Source organism: Chlamydotis macqueenii, chromosome Z, assembly GCF_036417535.1.
Source record: "Chlamydotis macqueenii isolate bChlMac1 chromosome Z, bChlMac1.mat, whole genome shotgun sequence".
In the NCBI taxonomy this organism is placed as follows: domain Eukaryota; kingdom Metazoa; phylum Chordata; class Aves; order Otidiformes; family Otididae; genus Chlamydotis; species Chlamydotis macqueenii.
The window spans coordinates 82,394,192-82,413,745 of record NC_141593.1 but is presented as its reverse complement, the minus strand read 5'-3'; the positions used below and the strand labels follow the sequence as shown (position 1 = coordinate 82,413,745).

General features: G+C 58.2%; 1 protein-coding gene across 7 annotated transcripts in view; it reads left to right on the top strand.

Annotated features, from left to right (window-relative positions):
• The first annotated feature begins 298 nt into the window (after nucleotides 1–298).
• PAX5 (paired box 5) overlaps nucleotides 299–19,554 on the top strand; it is a 123,009-nt gene continuing 103,753 nt past the window's right edge. For 3 of the 7 annotated variants that reach the window (XM_086770297.1, XM_086770294.1, XM_086770293.1), the window contains exons 1-5: nucleotides 299–455; nucleotides 6,646–6,811; nucleotides 11,272–11,469; nucleotides 15,338–15,402; nucleotides 17,082–17,210. In XM_086770297.1, the coding sequence (XP_086626423.1) occupies nucleotides 410–455; nucleotides 6,646–6,811; nucleotides 11,272–11,469; nucleotides 15,338–15,402; nucleotides 17,082–17,210 (604 nt within the window). In that variant the 5' untranslated portion in view covers nucleotides 299–409. Of the gene's footprint in view, nucleotides 456–2,745; nucleotides 2,789–6,645; nucleotides 6,812–11,271; nucleotides 11,470–15,337; nucleotides 15,403–17,081; nucleotides 17,211–19,554 lie in introns of those variants that run through there. The other 4 variants (XM_086770298.1, XM_086770295.1, XM_086770300.1 and 1 more) reach the window with 3 other exon arrangements.

Sequence of the window (19,554 nt, the reverse complement as noted above, 5' to 3'; positions counted from 1 at the left end):
AAAGGAGAAAATAAAGAAGAAAAAATAGAAGAGAAAAGAAGATAAAAGAAAATAAAAGAAAAGAAGAGAAAAGGAGAAAAGAGAAGAGGAAGAGAAGACGAGAAGAGAAGACGAGAACGGAAGAGAAGAAAAAAAGAGAAAAAAAAGAAGAAAAGAAAAAAGAAAAAAGAAAAAAAAAGAAAAAGAAAGCAAAGAGATAAGAGGAGAAAAGGAAAAATAAAAAAGAGAAAAGAGAAAAAAGAAAAAGGAGAAAAGAGAAAAGAAAAAATAAAAAAGAAAAGAAGACAAGAAAAGAGAAGAGAAGATAAAACAAGAAGAGAGGAGAAAAGGAAAAAAGGAAGGGAAGGCGGCAACCAGACGACGTGGAAACTTTTCTCTCTGTCCGTTCCCCCGGTCCTGAACAGCCGCGATGGAGTTGGAGAAAACCTACGCGACCCCCCGCGCCGGCCGCACAGGTGGGACTCGGGTGGGCGCCGCGGGGGTCGCGCAGCCCGGCCCGTCACGCGTGGGCCACGGCGCGGGGCAGAGCCGGGTGCGGCGGGACCGGGGCCGGGCGGGCGAGGGAGGCTCCGCGGGGAGCGCGGCGGCGGCGCGGCGGGGGGGTGGCCCCGCGGCCGGGTGGCGCAGCGCGGTTCCGACGCGATCGATGGGGCCGGTTATTAGTTAAATCGCCTGAATAATCGTTTAATCGATAACGCGTGGCGCGGCGGCGCGGCGGGACCGGTGGCTCTGCCTGGGCCGGGCGGGCAGTGCGGGGCCGTGAGGCCTCGGCTGCTGCCGCGTCCGCGGGGGGGGTGCGGCTGGGGGTTTCCTCGGGGGGGGGGGGCGACGACGGCGGCGGGGCGTGGGGTGCTGCTGGCCCAGGCCGCCCGCGCCCGCTGTCCCTGCTCCGCCTGGCCCCACCGGTGTTCCTGCCGCTGCCCCGGGGTCTGCCTGCCCGACCCCGGCCCCGCGGCGGCGGCTCGGCCTCTTCGCCCTCAACGAAAACTCGCTCCGCGCCGGGGCCGGCGGTGGCAGCGGCCGCCGGGGGAGTGCCCGGGCCGGCGCTGCCGAGGCCCCGAGGGCGTGGGCGGTGGGGGCGGCGGGCTACGTTCCCTCTGCGGCCCTGTCCCCACGCTCACCTTCGGCAGGGCCCGGCGGCCGCCCGGCCCGTCCAGGGGCAGGACCCGCGCCTCGGCGGCCGGAGCGGGGTCCGTCGGCGCTGGAGGCGTGAGGCTCAGCCCTCCTCGGGGCTGCCGAGCCCCGCCACGACCGCGCACCACGGAGAGTGGAGACCCCGGCCCGCGCCCTCCCGCGCCCGCACCGCTGCGCGGGTTCCCGGAGCAGGGCGCCATCGGGGCACCCGCGGGGCTGGGACGCGCCGTCCGGGGACCCACGGCCACAGGAGGCTCCGTGGGGCCGCAGGGTGACCCACGGGCACGGGCGCGCCGTCCGGCCGTCGGGGGTCCCAGCGCCGCGGGGTCCGCTCCCCCCCCCCCCCGAGTACCCACGGCCCCCTCCCCCCCCCCCCCCGGGTCGCGCATAGTTCCGCCCACGCCCCGCCCCGCCCGGTGAGGGCGTGCGGAGGGCACGCCCCCCGCCCCCATTGGCCCGCCGCCCGCCAATAGGCAGCGCCGCCGTCCGGCTGCCAATGCGGGGTGCCAGCAAGTTAACTTTTGCGATTGGCCGGGGCGCTGAGTGACGGGCGGGCTCCGCCCGCCGCCGCCACCGCCCCGCCGCTGTCCACCCGCCCGGTGCTGAAGCACCGCCCTCCGCGGGGCCGCGCTGTGCCGATCGGCGCGGCCGGGCCCGGGGCGGCGGCGGGGGCTGTGGCGGGCGGCGGGCGCCGTCCCGGGGCGGCGCCCCCGGTGGAGCCCCCCTCCGAGCCCCCTGCCCCGCCCCGCCCCGCCCCGCGCGCCCCCGCGCGGCCCGCCCCCGCCGCCCGCCACAACCCCTGCCGCCCGCCGCGGGCCGGCAGCGCGCCGGGCGCACAGCCCGAGCCAGGCAGGCGCCGCAACGCAGCCCGCAGCCCGGCGGCCCACGGCGGGGCGGGCGGCAGGGGGGCGGCGGCGGCCCCGCGGCGGGGGGCGATGGGCGCGCCGCGGCGGCGCCCCGCGTGGGACGGCGGCCGGCGCTGCTGACGGGGCGGCCCGGTCCCGCGGGGCCGCGGCCAGGCGAGGCGCGGCGAGCCCGGCCCCCGCCCCGCTCCCCGCCCTCTCGCGCACCTTCCCCCCCGCCGCTCCCCTCGCCCCACCGCCGCCCCGCCCGGCTCCGCCAGTGGCTGCGAGCGGCGCGGCGGGGGGGCGGCACGGGCGGAGCGCGCCGCCGCCCCGGGACCGAGCCCCGCCGACGGGGCGCCCGCCCCCGCCGCCGCCGCCCGCCCCGGCCGCCGCCGCCGCGCAGCCGCCGGCGCCGCCGCCAGCACAAAGAGCCGTCGGGGCCGGCAGCGCGGGGCTCCGGCCGCCGGACCGAGAACCCGGGGAGCGGCCGGGGGCAGAGGCGCAGACGGGGCGGCCGCCCCTCGCCCCCTCTCCCGTCCCCGCCGCCCATTCCGCCCCGACGGAGCCTCCGGACGCTGAGGGGAGCCGCGCTGTCGGATACCGCGGCCGCACTCTGGGCGGGACTCCTCGGCGGGGTCGTTTGGGGGTTTTTTTTAGGGTTTTTTTTTGGGTTTTTTTTTTTTTTTTTTTTTTTTTTTCTTCCCCGCGCCGGGTCCCGGGCCCCACGCTCGAGCGAAGCGAGACCCTGCCGGGCGCGGCCGCCCCGATGGAAATACACTGCAAGCACGACCCCTTCGCGGCGATGCACAGTAAGTGGCCGCCCTCCCAACTTCTGCCGCGCAGCCCCGCGCGATCGCGGACGGGGCTCCGCGGCCTTTGCGCGCCCGCCGCGGGGCGGGGGGGAGGCGGGAGGCTGCGGGCAACGGGATGGAGAAGGAGCCGGTGAGAACGCGTCGGGGGCGCGGGGGTACACGCAGGCACCTAACTCTGTGTGTCTGCCTCGGTCCGCATATGCGCGGCCCGTATGTAGCGGGTTGTATATAGTAGATATATATATGTATATATTTTAGGTGTGGTTTTTTTTTTTCCCCTCTCTTTAAATCGAATCTCCGGGAAGAAAGCCGCCCGGTATTTCCGACGAATGGAAAAGTTTGCTTTAACGATATTCTCTTTCCATTTAAACATTTTGATACCGGTTAATTAAAAATAACAACAACAAAAAAAGGGCAAATAAATCAGACGGGCACGGAGCGAGGCTGGAGGGAAGATTTTTTTTTTTTTTAATTTTTAATTTTTTTTTTCCTTTTTCACCACCCGAAGAAGGGCAGAGCCGTTCCCGGGCAGGCTCCGCGGCGGGGGACGAGCGGGCAGCGGGGCTGGCGGAGTTCGCGGGTCGCGCGTGGGGGGCTCGCCCGAGATTTGTTGTGTTGGAGAGGTCGGGGAAGACTTCTCCATTAGTGCGGCGTGATGTGAAATGACATCTTCTCTCACGGTGAGTTAAACGCTGCATTACGGCGAGGGATTGCCAGGAAATTTAAGGTAGAACTAATCTCATTTCCCGGCGCGCCGCAGCCCTTCAGCTCCAATAAATTTGTTCGCGAAATAATTCCAGTCCGGCGCTGGGGCTGGGAATCTCCGTTTCCCTTCGCCGACCCCCTCGCCTTGTGTCCGCCCGCCCCCTCCCCACGCCCCGTGTTTCGGAGGCGTCTGGGGCCGGGATGGCCCCGTGGAAACGGGCGCGCCTTCCCGCGGCAGCCCCGCGCGTGAAACCGCGTGTGGGTCTCCCGCGCTGTTGAACCAAATCGCTTTTAATTTTTTTTTTTTTTTATTTTTTTTTAAACAAGGAGAACTTTGCGGGGGGTGGTGGTGGGGGGACGCGCCGGGTAGGACCCGCAGCCCAGGCGGGACGAGCTTCCTGCGGGGGGCTGCAAGCCCGGCAGGTTTCATCGGCCCCGCCGTCGTTTGCAGCCGTGGAAAAATCGATACCTTCCGCAGGAATTTCGGGCCGAAACAGAAAGAGAAAAAACCAAAACGCAACCAAAAAAATCCGATCCGAGGCGCCGGTGCCTCCGCTCTGCCCCGGGGCCGTTCGCCGCCCCACGATCGCGGGGCTCGCGGGTCCCGGGGCGGGAGAACGGGGGCACCGGGCACGGGGCGGTCCCACGCGGGACTTCCGCCCCTTCTGCGCCACCGCTACTCCGCGGCTTCCCCGTCCCGCGTGGGCAGAGCTTGCCGCTGCCCCGGGGCTCCGGGCAGGGCCTGCGTACCCCCTCCCGCCGCCCGAAAGCCCCCCCGCCCCAGTCTCGCCCCGTCCGGTCCCGACCCTGCGGGGGCTCCGGGCCGCGGCGTGGGGCGCGGAGCCGAGCTGCGAGCCCTGTGTCCCCTGGCTCGACGGGGCCCCCGCAGCCGGCGGAGCGCGGCGGTGCCGGTTCCCGCGGTGGTGGCGGGTGTGGGGAGGGGTCCCCCGGCGCGGCGGGAGGGACGGCAGCGGCCCCGGCCTTTGTTCCCCCGGCGGCGGCGGGGCCGGGTGCTCTCGGCCGGGGCAGGCCCGGGCTTCACGGGGAGAAACGGCGCTTTCCCCGAGGAAACGCACGTCTTCGGGCTTGCTTTCCCTTCCTTGCCCTTCGTTCCTTTCATTTTCTTTCGTTCCTTTCCTTTTTCTCCTCCCTTTCTTTCCCCCTCTTTCCCCCCATTCTATTCCTTTTCTTTCCTTCCTTTTATTTTTTTTCCTTCCGTTTCTTTTCTTTCCTTTCCTTTTGTTTCTTTCATTTTCTTTCTTTCTTTTCTTTTATGTTCTTTCTCTTCTTTTCCTTTTTCCTTTCCTTTCCTTTCCTTTCCTTTCCTTTCCTTTCCTTTCCTTTCCTTTCCTTTCCTTTCCTTCCCTTCCCTTCCCTTCCCTTCCCTTCCCTTCCCTTCCCTTCCCTTCCCTTCCCTTCCCTTCCCTTCCCTTCCCTTCCCTTCCCTTCCCTTCCCTTCCCTTCCCTTCCCTTCCCTTCCCTTCCCTTCCCTTCCCTTCCCTTTCCTCTCCTTTCCTCTCCTTTCCTCTCCTTTCCTCTCCTTTCCTCTCCTTTCCTCTCCTTTCCTCTCCTTTCCTCTCCTTTCCTCTCCCTTCTTTTCCTTTCTTTTCCTTTCCTCATCCCTCTTTCTTTCCCTCCTCTTGCTTTCCTCTTGCTTCCCTCCTCCCCTCATCCCTCTCCCCGTCAACCACCGCCGCAGGATCTTGCTGTTCGTATTGCCTGTGCTGTGCGTGGTTTCGTGCAAGTGCAGTCACTGTTAGGCAAGGAGCCCGAGGTCTCGTTCACCGCAGCGTTGTGGGGTGGCTGCTGCTTGCCTCAGCCATCGGCTTGTCCCTGCTGCGGCCCAGCACCCTCATGGCCCCAGCCCCGGCGTGTCCCTGCGACGCTGGCAGCTCCCTGGGCAGGAGCGGCTGGAGGCATCCCCAGCGCCCAGGGTCTGCAGGAGGGTCGGGCGAGCCTGCGGCCAGCTCGGCCGCTGGCAGAGGTCTGCCTCTCGCACCGCTGAAGGCAGGGCAGGCACTTGTCTGCTCGCCACGGGCTTCAGCGATCACATATTTCGTGTGGACTCATTATGTGTCCTGACAGTTTCAGAAGGTGTTTGCAAAGTTTGACAGCAGTTTATCAATGGTGAAATGTCCAGATTTAAATAAAAATAGCTCTATATAATAAACTTTTTTTTTTTTTAACGCTGAGGCATTTGGCTTGTCAGCTTATTCAGCACCGTTCAAGCCCTGTACAAATAGAGAGCTTTTTCTGTGTTATTTTTGTTCCAGTACTGGCAGCCGTGCTGCCCCTATTGCTTGTTTTCAGCTTCTCCACTTCTCTGTAATCTAAGTTTGGATGATTAACAACATGAGGGTTAATTGTATTTCCTCACTGGGTAGATGGGATTATTACATGTTCCTGGGTTTTGTACAGTGTCACTCATTCTCGTCCCAGTGAGTCCCATTTCCCACCAGATGTGTGATTCACCTTGCTAAAGGTGAACAGTGGAAATCTGCTCAAAAAGGAATGATGTACTGGGCTTGCCTGAGTGTTCACGTTTCCTTTGTGGGGTCATAATATCTGCTGAGACTGCTGTAAATTACAGGAGCAGAAATCATGCTCTTGTTTCCTTGGCTCCTCATGAAGTCAAGGCATCTGGAAGCAGGAAACGGCACGTATTTTGTTCCAGGTGTCCCCTTCCGTGCTCAGACATGGGCGGTGCATGGAGCCTCTTTTTGTGTTGAGTCCCAGCCGGAGCCTCGCCAGCAGCCTGCTCTCCGCGGGGCAGCACCAGGCCTGCCCTCACGGTCCACACTCGGGCGAAGGCGGCCACTGGCTTCGGGAGAAGGGTGGCCCACAGCCCAGGAGCTGGGCATTGCTGCGTGGCTTCCCGTGGCTGTTTTCCCACGCAGGCCTGATCTGCCTTTAGGCCGCAGGGTCTTGCCCTCCGGCAAGTGGCATTGTGGCGGAGCAGGCAGCGTGACCGTGACCGACTCAGTGCTGCAGGTCCTGGGGAAAAGCAGCTGCGGGCTGGACCGGCGCTGAGGAGGTGATGCCTGGGGCCGGGGATTGCTGAGCTGGGGGGTCTGCCCTGCAGAAATGTCCCACGATTCTCACACAGCTCTTCTTCTCCTGCCCTTCTCCCTCTCCCCTGTGTGTTGCAGGACATGGAGGTGTGAATCAGCTGGGGGGTGTTTTTGTCAACGGCCGCCCCCTCCCCGATGTCGTTCGCCAAAGGATCGTGGAGCTCGCCCACCAAGGGGTCCGGCCGTGTGACATCTCCCGGCAGCTCCGCGTCAGCCACGGCTGTGTCAGCAAAATACTTGGCAGGTAAAGGGGGGGGACAACGCATCCTTCTGTGTCCATCAAGAGGAGAGTGTCAGTGCTGGCCCTTAATCGAAGGCTGCAGACAAATGGAGAATAGTGGAAACCTCAGGAAATCAGTCCAGTGGGGAGAGGGGCTGCCCAGCTGCTTGTGGTTTGTGTTCCTGATGTATGAAAAAAGTGCCACTGTTCGCATGCCAGGTTTGCCCCTTGCACAGTTGCTCAGAGGTAATCCTAATGCAGAGCGCAAAATGCCGTGTGGGGCGCGTTTGCTGTAGATATGGCCTGTATCCCACACCTGTCTGTTCTGAACAGAGGGAGGAATCTGGGAGTCATCTTCAGTAAAATGCAAAAAAACCCAGAAGTTGTGTAAGTTGCTTGTTTTGCTTTCTGAAGACGACACTCCTTTAGCAATCATAGCGTATATCGCACTGACGTTGCCGTGTGTTCGTTCACACAGGCTGTTCTGCAGTCTGTTCCTCTCTTTAGTTCAATGTCTTTTTCTGCTCTGGTGCTGGAATATGTTCTTAGAGCACCGAATACCATAAGTAACCATCAACCTTCTTAATTTTGGCTGTTTTGAGAGTAGCCCTCTGTTCGGAGCTGCTTGAACAAGTATAGCAACAGCAAATTAACTTGAAATTAATGTATTTCCTGATTCTGTTTTAAAATTTGATGTGGATGCAGGTCAAAAATGCCATCTTTGCTTCTTTGTGTCTTGAAAACAAATCTAAACATAATTTGTGTAAATTATAATATTAAAATGGTTTTGGACTCCAGGTACTCTGAGAGACTTGACCAATTTACATTAAGGAAAATATTTTTTTTTGAGTAAGAATATGTTTTTCTTGCTTATCTGGAAAAGTTAATTCCTGAACTATTTACTGAACTTTCACAGTTAACGTCATGGTTAGAATTTTGCTCTTACTATTTTTATTTTTACCATCTCTTTCTTTTCCAATTCTTGACCAATTTGCTTTCCTGGACATGCCGTAGCTGCAAAGACTGTTAAGGCAGGCTTTTTTTGTAGTATCAGGCAGGGGATCAGCTGGGATTGGCAGCATTCACGATCTCTCAGTGGCTCTCAACTGTTCGGAGTCAGACTGGCTCGGCAGGCACAGCCCTGGGTCTTGCGGCTCTTTTCCCTGCAGCCCCTCTCACCCACGCTCGCCCTCGCTGGCCAGCAGCGTCTCCACGGCCCCGTGCGGCCTGCTTGCCGAGAGCCGCACCAGCCGGCGCGCAGCTTATGCTCAGCGTCCTTGCTTTTTCTCTCACGCCTTCGTTGTGAGGAGATGCATCCCCCTGCAAGCTGCACGCATTCCTTGCGGTGCGGGTGTGAGGACATGGACACCTTTGCTGTTTTAGAGAGGAAAACTTTCCCTGGGTGTTATTGGAGGCCTGCCTGCCCATCGCGGGCCATTCCACTCGGTGGTCGCTTTGATCCACGGTCGGCACGGGCTCCCACTCCCAGCCTGGCTGGTGCGGTTTGGCTGGCGACGCTCTCCGTGGCAGCAGGATTGCCACCGGTTCCCACCAGGACCAGCGCACCGCTGGGAAACGGGTGGTTTATTTACCTCCCAGGCAAATTCTGATGGTTTTACTTTCGGTAGTTTCAGTAGATTTACCGTTAGATATATTTGCACTAGAGAGGTAAGAGCAAGGCTCCAGAGCTTTGTCGTTAAAGTTGTCAACAATAAATTGGAATTTCATAGCTCATTATTTTAATAACTAATAATTACTGTGGGTAAAATGTCGCTGTAGTTGCAGCTCTCTGTGTATGCATTTTTGCATGTGCATGTGTGCCTGTGAAAAATGAGAATCCTTACACTAAATCCTTAGACTTGGAATTTTATGTTTGGAATTTCTCAGTCCGTCGGTCCTTGACACAACATCCAGAGGCAGATAGCCGCTGCCGTGCGAGGGAACCCCGGCCCCGGGGAGGAGGGTGCCGCAGGGGAGCCTGCTCTCCGCTGGCCTTGGCACCTTGCTGGGAGCAAAAGGCCCAGCCGGGCGTGCGTGAAACGAGGCCGCCTGCGGCCGCCCCGGCCTTGGCAGTGGAGACGGGAGTCGGGGCGCCTGTGCCGCGCAGCCTGCGGGCCCCTTGGCTGCTCCCGGGTTCATGGCCAAGGCGAGGAGGGGGGAGATGTCAGTGGCATCGCTGAGTGAGGGCTGTCCCCTGTCACAGCTAGCGCTCCCGGCTGCCCGGGGAAAAGGGTCTGGGCCCAATCCTGCACCCTCCCACGCGAGGCGAGTCTTTCCACTGACGTGCGCCTGCCTTGGCGGGGCTCGAGTGGGTGGGCAGGCAGCCGTTAGGGGGTCTGGCAGTGGAGGTCTTGCTGTCCAGAGGGCACCGGGGCTTTGTCGCAGCGTTGTGGCAGCAAGGGCCTTTGCCGTCATGGCTTACCTAGCGTGGCGAGTCAGCTATGGGAAACGCCGTCTCGTCTGCGCAGCCACGGCTTCCCGAGCTGCGGGCTGGCGCTCTGCGCGGCTGGGCTCTCCTGCATCCCAGGTGGCTGCCGCAGGCACCGTGTCAGGGTGCAGCGCGAGGCGCTGCTGGGGAGCAACACCAAGGAACGTTTGTAAAATCCGTCATTTTGACTGGAAATCAGAAAATTGCCACTTTTTGTTTGGTAGCATTCTCAGTATTGTCTGGCCTCCTCCTACAGCCTCCTTGCAGGAGCGGTGCTGGCAGCGGAGGCTGTGAGGACAGGGTGCAAGGTCTCAGTAGGTTTGTGGCCCAAGCTTCCTATTGTTTTGTCGTGTCCTGGGGAAGTGCGGGGGGAGCTGAATTTTAGCCCCCTGCCCTAAAGCTCGCTGTGGGGCTGTGTTTAGGGACACCGGGAGGGCTGATCCATCTCTGACCCTCGACGCTTTTGTTGCATGAATGGCTCATGGAGGCTGTTAGACCTGAGTGCACGTCTGCCTCCGGAATATCTGGAAATGCATACAAACGACACGGTGTCAGTCTCTTCAGAGGAATTGTGAGTCCTGCACACATAGCTCGCCCAGAAAGGCTGAAAACCGGTAGCCTGGCAGAAATTTGATGAGCGTGGTTGTGTGTTACAGTGAGACAGACTTGGGCTGCGTGGCCTGTTTGTGTTCTGCTCACGCTGGAAAGACTGGGGAATTATTTTAATTTTTTTTTCATACGATGGGTATGTCAACTAGCTGCAGAGAAAACACATTAATAAGCAGTCTTATGTCCTTACTTGGGAGTCTTTTCCGAGCTCCCTGTAGTAATCAGGGCACAAAGCGATGGCTGGGCGGTGGAGGCTGCTGGCAAGATGCAGCTTGGAGGGTGTCGGGCGGAAGGGCTCTTGAGGCCGCGGTGTGCTCTGTACGGGAAGGCCGTGCTGGATCAGGGCAGCCGGGGCAGTTGTTGCAGGTAGGCGCGGGGTTTATTTTTCGTCTGGTCATGAGAAAATTCCCAAGACACAAGGAAGCGCATGGCTGGGAGAGCGTCTGGTGTGCTCGGCTCTCCAACAGCGCGGAGGAGCATGATCCCATTTTGGGTCTGTCTCCGGCCCGTGGTGGGTAAGAGACGACTTCTGCTCTCAGCAGCGTGTTCGAGCTCCGTGTGTTAAAGGGGGGAGGCTTGTGGGGACGGGGTCTCAGCTGTGCTGTGTGGTTGCAGTGCTGCCAAAAGCAATTGCTCTTGTGTGGTTCGTGTGTGAAGAAATCTGGTGGACGCGGATTTCTGTCGGTTCAGGGATCCAGTCACCCGCCTGGCCTGGCGCGGCGTCCGCAGCACCGCTGGCGTGGGCGAAGATGCGGTGCCTGGGGAGGGGCCGCCAGCCGGTCACAGGAACCAACCTCCGCATCAGCTGCACCCCTCCGGAACGCGGGCAGCTCCCCTGTCCTGAAATTGGTGACTGAAACTGCTAACAGCATCGTGATAGAAAGAGCACGTTATGAAAAATACTAACTATTAAAGCCATAATATGCATATTAAAACCATAAAATGCGAAAAAGGGATGCTGGCGTATTTATTCCAGAGGCGCAAATAAAATGCAGTCCCTAGGCCTCATTTCACTAGGAAATGATAACAAGCCGTAGATATTAATGATGGAGAGTTTCTGTAGAAACAGTAATTTACTACAAGAGAGTCCACTGCAAAAAGTGGTCTTTGGTGTGATTTGTTTCTATTATTGCTGGTACTGCTGATTAATAACACACATTTTCAGTTAATTTTGGATCCCGGCATGCCCTTTAATCTTGCATTGTTTCTTTTGTCTTGCTATTACAGAAAAATATATATTGTATCCCAAGGCCCAATTCCAATTACTATAAGTTAATCTATTAGGTGATAAAGCACTACATCGGCAGGAAATGTGTATGTGAAAGTGAAGATGTATCTCAGGATTTGCTGGGGTTTGGTTACCTTGAAATTATGTTCTCTATAAATCTCAGAGCATGTTCTCTGTCCGTTTGTGATAACTGCAGCTTTGTTTTGGATGTTGTTCCAGGTATTATGAAACGGGGAGTATTAAGCCTGGAGTGATTGGAGGATCAAAACCAAAGGTCGCCACACCCAAAGTTGTTGAGAAAATTGCAGAGTACAAACGCCAAAATCCCACCATGTTTGCCTGGGAGATCAGGGACAGACTCCTTGCTGAGCGAGTGTGTGACAACGACACCGTGCCCAGCGTCAGCTCCATTAACAGGTAACGGTCTGTCTGGTCCTGGGGAGGGGCGCTCCTGGAAGCGCTGTCTCTGAACCCTCATTTCTTGGTGGGACTGGGTGTTCCGGGCCATTCACAAGAAACGCAGCTTGCCTGTGTTTCTGGGATGTGTTTGGGGCTGGGGAGCGGCTGTGGGTGCACATTGGCAGCCAGAGCATTGCCAGCTGCGGGTGTTTCCTAGGAGTGGGCAGGTTCTGCTGCTGGCCTTTGCCTGTTTCCCGTCCTTCCCCCAAGCCCTGAGCTGCGGCCCTCACTGGTAACGACCCTGCGTGTTTGCTCCGAGTGAGGGCTCGTTCTGCTCAGCGGGGAGGGTGCTCAGCCGGATGCGCTTCCCCCGAGGGAAGGCTGGGACGGCATGGAGTGGGGCAGCATTCCTCTGGGAGAAGAGGGGCCCAGGTGCCTGGAAGAGGGGACCCAAGGCCCAGGTCTAAGGTACCACCTCTGGCCTCCCGACGCCTACTCGGTGTTGCTGAAGTTGGCGAGAACCATGCTGCCCGTTGCTGCCAGCATGAACGTCTCTGAGGGAATTTGGTTGGCAGCTTTTGAGCGCCTCAGGTGTCTGTTACGTGGATGCACTTAGGTGGCCTTGAATTGCTTTTGTAAAAATGCAGGGGAATCCCCTCTGGAGCCTCAGTCCCACGTTTGGGAGTTCTGCCCAACCTTCCCGTCCAGGCCCCAGCTTGCAGAGGCTCTGGAGGGATGCTGACCTGCTGCCACCTCACACACCTCTGCTCACCCGCTTCCCTCCGAGGGGAAGGATGTCTAGAGCGGGTCTTGGAGCAGCCTGGGGAGATGCTCTGTTTGTCTGCAGCCCCCCCAGAGCGATACTGAGGGATTAATCCTGGGGAGGCAGGGCAGCCTGGGTGCACCCGCAGCCCTGGTGAGCAGCGCCCTTTCGTTTTTGCTGAGGAGCGTGCCGGGCTCTGACCTCACCACACTGGCGAGGTGGCTTTCACTTGTGCCACGGCATGCAAATTCTGTGAGTGCAGCTAGCTATAAAGTCCCATCTGTGTCCGTGGACGTGAAATAAATTGATGCAATATTCTTTTATTGGCTATCCCAGCCTGATTTGCATTCATGGAGTTGCCGCTTGAGTAGCCAGAGTGGCTTCCCCAGCCTTAGCGCAGAGCGTAGTCTCTGTCTTGCCGAACTCAGCGCGCAGTTGTATGTTTGCGTATTTAAGAGCAAAAATGGGTCAGTTCACGCCCAGCCTTTGCTGCTGCTCCGGAGCTCCTGGGTCACTGAGGCTCCAGAGCTGCATTCAGTAACCCTACGTGTGCAGCGTTTTCAGTTTTAGAAGGGATTTGAGAATGGCTGTGGACACAGGAGAACTGAAGGAAAATCCCACTCTGGCTGTCCTCGAGTCAAGGGCGAACGCCGCTTCCAGAGCAGGCAGTGCGAGCCCTGCCATACGCGCAGCTCCGCTGCCGTGAGCAGCCCTCTGCCTGTGCGCAGGGCTTCCAGCGTCCTCCAGAGACCTGCTGCGACGGCCGCTGTAGCTCTGGAAGAATGAGAGACCAAGTAGCTTCCAGTCATGTTTTGAGCCCGTTTCCATATTCTAGATCTTGCTGTGTCCTGGTGTGTTTCCACACCGATGATCTCCGCACACCCACTGCCCTTGCGTCAGAAACCCGTTTCGTGATCTGCCACTGAGTTTTTTGGCCGGAAGCCTCATTCTTTCTCATCGCTTTGCAACTGTGGCTAAGATCTTTTCCTTTGCTTAAAGGTGTGAAGTCCCTTTTAAAAATGCACACTATCTTTTTGAGTCAGCCAGGGAATTGTTCTTGCCAGCTTAGGAGCACATCCTGAAAACCCAGACCAAGCTATCACCACAAGAAACCTGGAATTCACGTCAAAACGCTTGGCTGTCACGCTGAATCCTCCCAGTGCCACACTGCGGTCCGTGGGGTTTCTCCTCGTGTTTGAAATGAAGTGTGTACGTCAAGGCTCTGCTGGGAGGGGTGTTGCTCACCGGGGGTGCGGAGCCCTGCTCTGAAGGCACTTACGCACTGCTGAGGTGCAGATCAACTGCTGCCCTCTCGCCGTGGAGCTGAGCCCCTCCAAAATCACGCTGTGCGGTTCCTGTTCTGCTGCAGGGAGGGTGAGGCCGTGCAGTTGGTGTCCCTGCCCAGGGTGGGACGAACGGCTGCGCTGCTCCCCGATCCCAGGCTGAGCTATTCCCTTTGGGGCGGCCTTCGCTGCCCGTGTAGAGGGCCAGCGGCGCGGGGATGGGCTGCGCTCAGCACACCCCCGCTGCCGAGGGTGCCTGCTAGCAGATGAATTGGAGCTCCTGCCCCTGTATATGAGTGAAAAATATTATTATTAATTAATAATATTAATTAATATTAATAATAGGCCACTCTTCCTCAGCAGGAGCAACTCTGTATGATTAAGGTTTAATTAATCAATGTGATTAGTTTTGCTCAAATAAGCTGAGAGCTGCCCAGCTGCTTTGAAGTGCTCCATTGATTAAGACATTTATGTGTCAGAAGGACCCGGACACCCTTCCCTCGCCATGACGGCGGTGGGACCCTGTGCAGGGCGTTATTTCCACTCCTGCTCACGTGGAGTCCTGGGTCCTCGCCTGCGCGTGCTCCCCCACTGAAGCCGCTCGCGCAGCTCCCTGGTGCCGCGTGTGGCCGGGGAATTTGCTGGTGGTAACCCACCCACTGAGGGATTTGGAGATGCCCTGACACCCAGCGGCTTCACTCTGGGGCTGGCAGCCAAGAGCTGGCTTACCGACAGACCTAGCCCCTGCCAACCTCCACCGAAGTCTGTGGCGGGACGGGATGGGAAAGGGACGGCAGCGCGTCCTCCTCTGGGATGGGGCCAGGCATCAGTGGTGGTGGGTCCTGTACCGGCTGACGGGGTAACGTGGCTGCTGTTTCCTCCATGAACGTATTCCCGTGCCAGTTCTGTCTCACGCCTCCCCTCCGCTCCCCTCTTCCAAATTCACGTCAGGCAAAACTGGGAGAAGAGTTTGCGAGGTAAAGAGAGGAGCAGCGTTTGCTGCAGCGCAAGCAGTGCATCAGGCAGGGAACTGTGTGGTGAGCGAGCCGCGTGCATCCTCCAAGCCTGTTTTGGTTCTGCCGTGGTCGGTGGCAGAGCTGTGTTCTCTCCGCAGACGTTTTGGACCCCTCTTTCCTTTTTCGCAGTGCATCTGCAGGTGGGCACCCCCCAGCTCTTAGCAGCCACCCTCTGTCCTACGACAGGCAGTTCTGCTTTATCTACATCTCTGGGTTTTTCCTGATTGGCATCGTTACAAAGCAGAGCAGAGGCTGTCCCCCACGACGAGAACGTAGTTATTCAACTTTTAAGATTAGCATTTAATCCAGCATGTTTCTGTTTTAATACAAATTTGGCTAAGCAGGTCCTTGTCCGAGGTGTCCACTTTCTTTAGCCGTGTGAGCACTGTACCAGGGTGGCCTAGCGACAGCCTTGCAAATCATCCCAGCACCCAGGGGTGTGGATCAGAGCCCAATGGAACATCTGGGCTTGCAGGCGTCCGTCTCCCTGGGGAGGGGGTGCTGGGCCCAGCCGGCACCCAGGGAGCCGGGGACACCTCTTCCCTGGGCAGCGAGGGCTCAGCGTCACTGGACTCGGGAGCGTCCCAAGGAGCATGCAGGAGTCGGTCACCCGGGCGTCCCTAACGGCGGGGCTGGAGGCAGAAACTCTGTTCCAGGTCCACCTGCCAAACTTCGCTCTTTCAGTGCGTGATGAGGGGCATGGTATGCCAAAAGGCATTTCTGTACTGATCATGTGGGTGTCCCGAACTGAAAAAATAGTGTCTGGTGCTCCCCGCAACTGCCTGCTTTCTGCTAAGTCGTTGTTTCTTTTCAACTACACGCAGGATCATACGGACGAAGGTGCAGCAGCCACCCAATCAGCAGGTCCCAGCCTCCAGCCACAGCATAGGTAAGGAAAACTTTTTAAAAAAAATATAAAAAAATAGCATAATGGATTACAAATATTCTAAAGAACTTTTAATCATTCTTATGGACAGATAATTCTGCATAAAACACTTCAGCACACGTGCTAATGCGCCTTCTTTGTCATTCTCCAAGGGCTGAACATAGTAAATGAATTTTATAAATACTGCTAAAAGGTTTTGAATTTTACTGATTATTATGATAAATAGCTTTCACCATGAGACAGAAAATTGAAATCTAAACCAAAAAACCCCCACTAATGGGGGTCTATAGAATGTCAGATAATTAAAGTAATAAATCAAGAAAGGGATACTTATTCATAACATTTTCTGCATCATTAGTCAGTAAGTAGTTTTGAATGTGTTTTTTTCATCTATCAACCATCCCTTCCATAATTCTTTGTGCACTTGCAGTCTTGAGTGAAGAGGTAGCAAAACTTTCTGAAACTTTAACTGAGCCGCAGGCCAGTGATGCTGCACCCCGAGGCGGGTGATGCTGGCGCAGGGGGTCCCGAGGAGGGGCGGCCCAGCTGCTGAGGCAGCCTCACCCTTCACAAGGGTGACAGTGTCTTTTTGGGGGGGATGCATGACACTCTGCCATGCCGCAGCAGGGATGGAGGGGCTCAGGGTAAGGCCTTGCCCTTTTGGCAGGTAGGAGGTGGGACAGGGGCCCTGGTTCCTCACTCTCTTTATGCTGTCCCCTGTGGAATGGGGACACGCGTGCTGACCCCTGCCTTGGCAAGGGTGGGCTGGCACTGTCAGACGCAGAGCGTGGTCCCAGAGCTGCGTGGACTCTGGGCTTGTCAGAGAAATCACGCTGCAGCCCTGTGTCCTGAGCCTTTCTCTCTGGGAAATGGCACATCAATCTTTGAGGAGGAGAAGCTTCCCTCATTTCCCTGCAGTGGGTTCAGGGGTGCCTCTCCTTGAGGAAAACAAGAGCAGAGCAGAGAAATCTTGTTCCTCAGGGCCTGGGGTTGACAGTGGCAGCAGGGATGCCCGGCCCAGGTTTGCTCCACGTGGGCTGTGGCTGTGAATCTTCAGCATGGTCCTGCAAAGGACCCCCGCCATCAGGGGCTGCAGGGTGCTTTTGGGGACACAGGGACATGCCAGCGCAGGCCAAGCCTGTGAGCCAATGGAGGTGATAGCGGTGCTCCCTCCTCTGCCTGCTTGCATACCTCCTCGGGCTCCTGCAGCATCCCGCCAACACAGCCTCTGCAGCCCTGGCCGACAGCCTCCGACCTGTGTCGGCTGTGAGGAATGACCCCCCTTGGCTGGACACCGCCAGCACCCTTTCCTGACGGCTCTGTTAGAGCAAAGTGGATTTGATTAGTATTTTGGGGAGCCTCCGGGTTTTTCAGCCGTGTGGCCCACAGCTGGCTGCCCACCGTGCCTTACTCAGGATGGGGTGACAAAACGCTGAATGAAGAGCATCCCCTGTCCCGCAGCAGCCCCTCATGATGGGGGCAAGGGGTGACCTTGCTGCCACCCCTGCACAGGGCTGCTGTGGCACATCACTGGGCTGGGCTGGGGTCCCTCCTGAGCCAGAGGGGCTGCGGTGCCCAGCAGAGCCCCAGCATACCTGGGTCACACTGTGGGGGCCGTTGGCTTTTGGGCAGGGTGTCCCTCGTGTTGTCCTGCCTGCTGACCTCCTGGCCTTGCCTTGCAGCCTCCACGGGGTCTGTGACCCAGGTGTCCTCTGTCAGCACCGACTCTGCCGGCTCGTCCTACTCCATCAGCGGGATCCTGGGAATTGCCTCCCCCGGCACCGAGAGCAACAAGCGCAAGCGGGACGAAGGTAGTGGGAGCTGTTTTCTGATGGGGGGGGGCACACGTGGATGCATGGCTGGGAAGAGAGGGATGGGGACGGAGCGGATGCTGCGTGCGGTGAGATGATGGACCTGCAGGTGCCCCCCGTTGCTGTCAGCTGCGGTGGGGTTTGGTCCTGTTTCAGTGGGACTTCGCCAAGGTCACAGCCCAGAGACCTTCAGTGTGATCGAGGCCAGACCTCTTTGAGGAGCAGGGGCTTGTCTGGGTGTTTCAGAAAGCGCTGAGGCTGTGACGCAGTTTTTAACCAGACCCTCCTCCTGAGCAGGGTACATTTCCCTCCAGTGAAAGGGGAAGAGTCACTGTTGTGCTGACTCTGTGGCCACCTGAGATAAAAATAAGTCAGGGAGGTGGCCCTGTCCACAAAGAAGCAGAAAATTAACAGCAGAGCTCTCTGCCGTACTCGTCTCTGCAGGTGCCCCGGGCGTTGGGCACTTTTGTCGGCCCAGGCGCTGGAAGCGAGCACAGTGGCTGGGATTGGACATGGCTGGCCCTCCTCACATCTGCTGATGGGTTTATGGTCCTGTTCCATTCTGTGTCCCGGGCATTTTCCTAATGAGGACAACTGCTTTGGAGAGGAGGATGCTGAGGATGGGGTGGAAGGGAAGAGGAGAAATTCTGTGTTGGTGTCTTATAAAAGTGCCTGTAATGGAGAGCATCCCTTCCGTGCAGTGAGGGCTCACAGAGCAGGGCTGAGGCCAAGACCGTGGACACACCTCTGCGTATGGTAGCAGGGGATGCCAGAGCCTTGGCGGGGATGCTGAGGTGACGGCTGCAGGGGGCACCTGGAGGAGGGGTGGCTGCCCGCCCCAAGGCAGTGCTGTTCGGCTGGGGCCCTCCTTGCTTTTGGCTGGGGTGCTGCCGTCCTGCCTGCCGGGTCAGGCTCCTGCCCTCGCCGTGGAGCACCCGTGGTCCCCAGCTCCTGCAGCCCCGGTGTGGGTCCAGCGCCACCCTGCAGTCAGCGCGAGTCTGTGTCCCTGTGCCTCCCACTGCCCCCGCTGCCTGGCCCCACAGGGATGGACAAGGTGGGATGGGTGAACAGAGCTGTGGTGACATTAATGGAACCCCTTGGGAAACCTGGCTAAAATTGGGTGAGGAGCCTGGTGCCTGAGCTGCACAAACAGGGTCGAGCGTCTGCGGATGCGCTGGTGGAAATGCCTGGTTGCTGCGGAATTGTGCTCGGTTTACTGAAACTGGGGAAAAACTGCAAAAGCTTTGTGGGGCCGATTCAAGCTGCGTGGGGACTGCTCGGACGGTGGGAGTACAGAGCTCCCTGTATCCAGGTACTTGCTGAATATCCCGTTGTGAGTTAACTGTGGGGTCGTGCATTTGATTTTTTTTTTCCAAACCAAGGCCACAACTGCACAGATAAATCCATGCATTAAAGCAGGCAGGGCAGAAGTGTTGTATTTGATCAGCCGTGTCAGGAGAGAGGCTGGCTGCGTTGAACCCACGCGGCTCTGTCACAGCCCCATCCCGAAGCGCTGGTCCTTGGGTGCCTGTGTTTGAAGAGACTCTGGTTTAAACTGAAGAAGACGCTCTGGCTACGAAATTGGAAGTTCCTGCGATTGCAGAGAAAAGAGCTAAACATTTCCTTGGAAAGATCAGAAGTGGAGCTGAGAAATTCCCCACCTTTTGCCAGTTCAATTTCAGAAGAGAGCAGGTGGTTTCTGAACCAGCTCGCGTTGTTTTGGCAGGGTCAGTCCCGATTTCTGAGCTCTGAGCCAGACACCAGCGCTGTCCTCAGCAGAGCTGTTCGGCTGCTTTTATAATAGGCTCAGAGCTGCCTGTTTGGAGAGGAGTAAACAGATATCCCAGCGTCTGTGTCTGTTTGAGGGGGTCCCTGGGGGCATCCGTCACCCCTCCCTCTGCACAGGTGGGCGCGGGGTGCCCCTGGGGCTCCATGCTGCCGGTGACGAGGTGGTGTACGGTGTATGGTCACCTCTAATGTGGTGGAGAAGAGGAGCATGTAATCTTCTAATTACGGGCTGTATCGTGGTGCAGATGCACAAGGGGGCAGAGTTAACTTCACCATTTCCCAGCTCTGGAGAGCTGGAGCGAGACTGCCTCGCGTTGCGTCGTTTGCCGTGCTGCGCCGCTTTTCAGCGGTGGCTGCAAGGTGCCCGGCTGCTCCTCTGCATCCCGGCCTATGTCTCCCGGATCTGTGGGCTGCATGATGCTTGTCCGGTGGTCCCGGCAGCGCTCGTCTGGTGGTCCCGGCTGCCCTTGGCCGGGGAGTGGAGTGGGGCGGGCTTGCCCCTGTGGCTCCCAGCTGCGTTGAGGGCGCCGTGTGATTCATTACCCGGTTTTGTTCT